This window comes from Diaphorina citri, unplaced genomic scaffold (assembly GCF_000475195.1).
Source record: "Diaphorina citri unplaced genomic scaffold, Diaci psyllid genome assembly version 1.1 scaffold1661, whole genome shotgun sequence".
NCBI lineage: Eukaryota > Metazoa > Arthropoda > Insecta > Hemiptera > Psyllidae > Diaphorina > Diaphorina citri.
This window is the reverse complement of record NW_007379087.1, coordinates 38,756-43,211: the sequence shown is the minus strand read 5'-3', so window position 1 is coordinate 43,211 and position 4,456 is coordinate 38,756. Positions and strand designations below refer to the sequence as shown.

General features: G+C 39.4%; 1 protein-coding gene across 1 annotated transcript in view; it reads left to right on the top strand.

Annotated features, from left to right (window-relative positions):
• The window catches only part of LOC103516773 (neprilysin-2-like), a 31,616-nt gene that overhangs the window by 5,099 nt on the left and 22,061 nt on the right, over nucleotides 1-4,456 (top strand). The window contains exons 2-3 of the mRNA XM_026829075.1: nucleotides 1,251-1,433; nucleotides 2,212-2,414. Of these exons, the coding sequence (XP_026684876.1) occupies nucleotides 1,251-1,433; nucleotides 2,212-2,414 (386 nt within the window). The remainder of the gene's footprint in view (nucleotides 1-1,250; nucleotides 1,434-2,211; nucleotides 2,415-4,456) is intronic.

Here is a 4,456-nt window from a genome sequence, read left to right as displayed (position 1 = left end):
CAAATTAAATTACTCTATTAATGAAAATTATTAATTAATATAATTAATTATTTTTAATTAAATTTTGTTTTAATATAGTATAAATTAAAAACTGGTGAGTAACCATTATAAAGATCTCCAGCCTGAAGACAAGATCTCCAGCCGGCAAGCTTTAAGGGCGTAGTTTGCCTAAAACAAAGTTTAAAGTCTTCACAATATAAAAGACTAAAGAAATACTGACCTTTTGCCATTTATTTATGGGGTAATAGATAGGGAGAGAAATAAGCTAAGCACATATGTAATAAACGAATCCTTTTACCTTTTTACAGTTTGGTCCCCAAGCTTTGACGTTGACAAAAATTTTTTTTCAACGGACTTGTAATGAAAGTTTCATATCAAAGCTTAAGTATTGGTTGAATTTGATAGAATTTTTATATCATGGTATTAAGAAGTTTTGTCTTTCGCCTTTATGTTTCGTTTTGGTCCCACAACTCTAAAAAAGAGTATGTGCGCACATACTGCAAGCCTAAAAATTGGCACCATGAGTGCCAAATTAACTTCCCATCCTACCTTTTTTCCTCTTTACAGCTCTTTAGAACAAAAAACCCCTTAACGCGCAAAGTTCAACAAGGATCTAACTACGACCAAGCTAAGGGCCGGTCCCGCCTAAAATAAAGATTTTGTCAATTCAAAAAAAAACAGTTTGTAACAGAACCAATAGAAGAGAAAAACTTTTTTTTAAAAAAACGAGAAAAAAAAGTTACGTCAGTACACGCGTGATGAAAAAAAATCTCACATTCAGTTGCCGCTTCGAACTTTCCGCCACGTCACGGGCAACTGGAATTGAAAATAGGTCAATGGACTGTGGTAACATCTAGATAACCATATAATTAACAGCTACCCTAGGTCCCGACAGGTTAGGGCCGATATTGAACAAGTTCTACCGTTTTTGCCGAGCGTGTGAGATTTTTTCCCTATGTGCGTGTACTCACGGGTTAACGAATTAACCCATTAATGTTCTTCTGGTCCTCAGGTGACTCCTGGGACGAAGGAAATGCTCCGTGTATTATTATTACTAACCCATTAATGTTCTTCTGGTCCCTCAGGTGACAGCTGGGACATACCGTCCCGAAATCGAAGAGAAAAGGAGAACAGGGTGGGAGAAAACCGGCCTTTCCGAGAACGAACCTTATCTCTTGAAAATAAATAAATAAATCACCCTGTACAGTTTTATTCTCTCTTTAACCCTTTGATGTTCTTCTGGTCCACAGGCGACTCCTGGGACGAAGGCTCATTCAGTTGGAAGGGATCCGTGTACAAGTTCCGTCGCTATGGTTATAGCGTGGACTATTTCTTGGACTTCAGTGTAGGGGTTAATTTGAAGAACAGCACCGAACGGGTTATCGAGTTCGATCAGGCTTCGCTTGGATTGAGCCGAGAATATTTGGCCAAAGGTAAGAAATAGAACACTTTTGAGATCTGTTTTTGAGACAGGTATGTATCAACCAAGAATCTTCCATTTCTCACGGTCTTGCACATCCTCTTTAATTTCTTGCTGAAGGCCTGTTTTTCTTTCCTACGCGGGATCAACGCGACGTTATTCATTTCAGTCTGACATCCTACACATAATTAACAGTTCTATTGTTTTGTATAAAGCTTATGGTACCTGAGATCAATCAATGTGATTTCTCAATTTTTAGCCTGAAGATACCATGAAACTCTGCGTTGAGAGTGGGCGTAAAAATGTGTAAATTCAACAAACATGACATCTAGCGGAGAAATTACAAAACAACTACAACTTTTGTACTGGATGCTAAGAGTCGCTTTCGGAAGGACGCGGTGTTCACTAGAAGACATACGCCAGGAGGGGAAGTGAAATGAAAAAGACGCATCAACGCGGCGTTGGGATGAAAGTCTTTACCCTTTTCTCTCTTCCCCTCCATTATTCTAATTATAATTTAAATAATATCTATTTAGATATATTTAGATATTAAGTATTTATTTTTGTCAATTTTCATCAATCTTTTCTGGCCTCGTCCATACTTGCAGGTTTGGATGAGAAGATCGTGAGAGCCTATTACGAGTACATGCTGGACATAGCCGTCCTCATGGGAGCCAGTAGAGAGGCCGCTGTAGAAGAACTCACCGAGAGTCTAAACTTTGAGATAGCGCTGGCTAAAATCTCGCTTGTCAATTTTCATCAATCTTTTCTGGCCTCGTCCATACTTGCAGGTTTGGATGAGAAGATCGTGAGAGCCTATTACGAGTACATGCTAGACATAGCCGTCCTCATGGGAGCCAATAGAGAGGCCGCTGTAGAAGAACTCACCGAGAGTCTAAACTTTGAGATAGCGCTGGCTAAGATCTCGTTACCCCTGGAAGAGAGACGAAACGCAACCAAGCTGTACAACCCGATGAAGATTACAGAACTGCAGGTGAGCTTATTTTCAACAAAACCATGAGAGCCAAACTTTTTTTTTTTTTTTGATCTTGCTGAAGTTGAACGGCTTATATCTCCGGACAGGTACTAAACTTTAATTCCATTCTATTCCATTCTGGTCTCTTCTCTTCTCCTCTCTTCTCTTCTCTTCTCTTCTCTTCTCTTCTCTTTTATAAAATCCGCCCCGGGCGGGAATCGAACCCGCGGCCTAGCACTTACAAGGCAGACGCACTACCAACTAAGCTAACTAGGCTGGCAAATTAAAAACTGAAATTGTTTTCGCACTTTGCTGTTGACTCAAAAGCAAAGTGCGAATATTTTTTTATGAAAAACGAGCCAGTCAGAAAGTTCATTAGTACCTATATGGTCTCGGTAGCAAGCCACTTAAACCAGTCGGCTTAACACTGAAGAGTTTAACAATGATGTTTGATGAAATAAGTGCTTTGACAAATAAGACGTCTGTGGTCGGTATCTAATTGGAGGCAAGATACTTACAGCTAGCTACCATTAGTACCATTACTACTACAAGTTGTATCATTAAGTTACTACTTACTGTAAACTTATTGTACCATTAAGTAGATAAGTACCTACCTACCTATACCTACTTAGTTAAAAAGTTCTAGGACGATACTTAAAAAAAAAAGAAAAAAAAGTGAAAAAAATCATGACCAAACAAACCTTGTTTCTAAGATTTTTCAGAAAGTTCATTAGTACCTATATGGTCTCGGTAGCAAGCCACTTAAACCAGTCGGCTTAACACTGAAGAGTTTAACAATGATGTTTGATGAAATAAGTGCTTTGACAAATAAGACGTCTGTGGTCGGTATCTAATTGGTGTCAAGATACTTACAGCCAGCTACCATTAGTACCATTACTACTACAAGTTATATCATTAAGTTACTACTTACTGTAAACTTATTGTACCATTAAGTAGATAAGTACCTACCTATACCTAGGTACTTAGTTAAAGTTCTAGGACGATACTAAAAAAAAAATCATGACCAAACAAACCTTGTTTCTAAGGTTTTTTTTTTTTTCAAGAGGTTTGATAGAGGGAATTGTAACTGCCACAACATGAACCAGTCGGTGGACCCGTGTCAGGACTTCTATCGGTTTACGTGTGGACGCTTCCTGGAGGAGACTGTGATTCCAGATGATAAGTCAGGTGAGTCGAAAAGAGTGTCGTCGAGGTTAAGAAACGACCGCCTTGGTCGGTGACTTGTGAGATGTTGGGTGACCTTTTCAATAATGAGAGACTTGAAAGAGAGAGTTCCAATTATTTTTGGTACTTAAATCAACCATGTGACCTTATTATCTCTTAAGTAGCTCTCTCTCTCTCTCTCTTGAGCGATTTAACAATGCAGTCGGTTAAGAAACGACCGCCTTGGTCGGTGACTTGTGAGATGTTGGGTGACCTTTTCAATAATGAGAGACTTGAAAGAGAGAGTTCCAATTGTTTTTGGTACTTAAATCAACCATGTGACCTTATTATCTCTTAAATAGCTCTCTCTCTCTCTCTCTCTCTCTCTTTCTCTCTCTCTTGAGCGATTTAACAATGCCGCCTTGGTCGGTGACTTGTGAGATGTTGGGTGACCTTTTCAATAATGAGAGACTTGAAAGAGAGAGTTCCAATTATTTTTGGTACTTCAATCAACCATGTGACCTTATTATCTCTTAAATAGCTCTCTCTCTCTCTCTCTCTCTCTCTCTCTTGAGCTATTTAACAATGCTTATGGACAGTCGTTCGACAGATAAAGGGGTTTGACAGAGGGAACTGTAACTGCTCAGGTCCTAGCGTCCTGAAATTGAAGGACAGGATAGGAGAGGGTCAAAACAAGCTTTCTGGCTGTCTTTTCTTTATTCACACTACACCACCTACCTCGGTGGTGTAGTGGTCAAGGCGCTCGCCTGGTAAACAGGAGGGCGTGGGTTCAATCCCAGCCGAGGTATGGAATTTTATTCTCAATATAATTTGAGAATTTGACCACAATAATAGTAGTAGCCTACTGCTGGAGTAAAGGGACTTTTCAGTCCTAT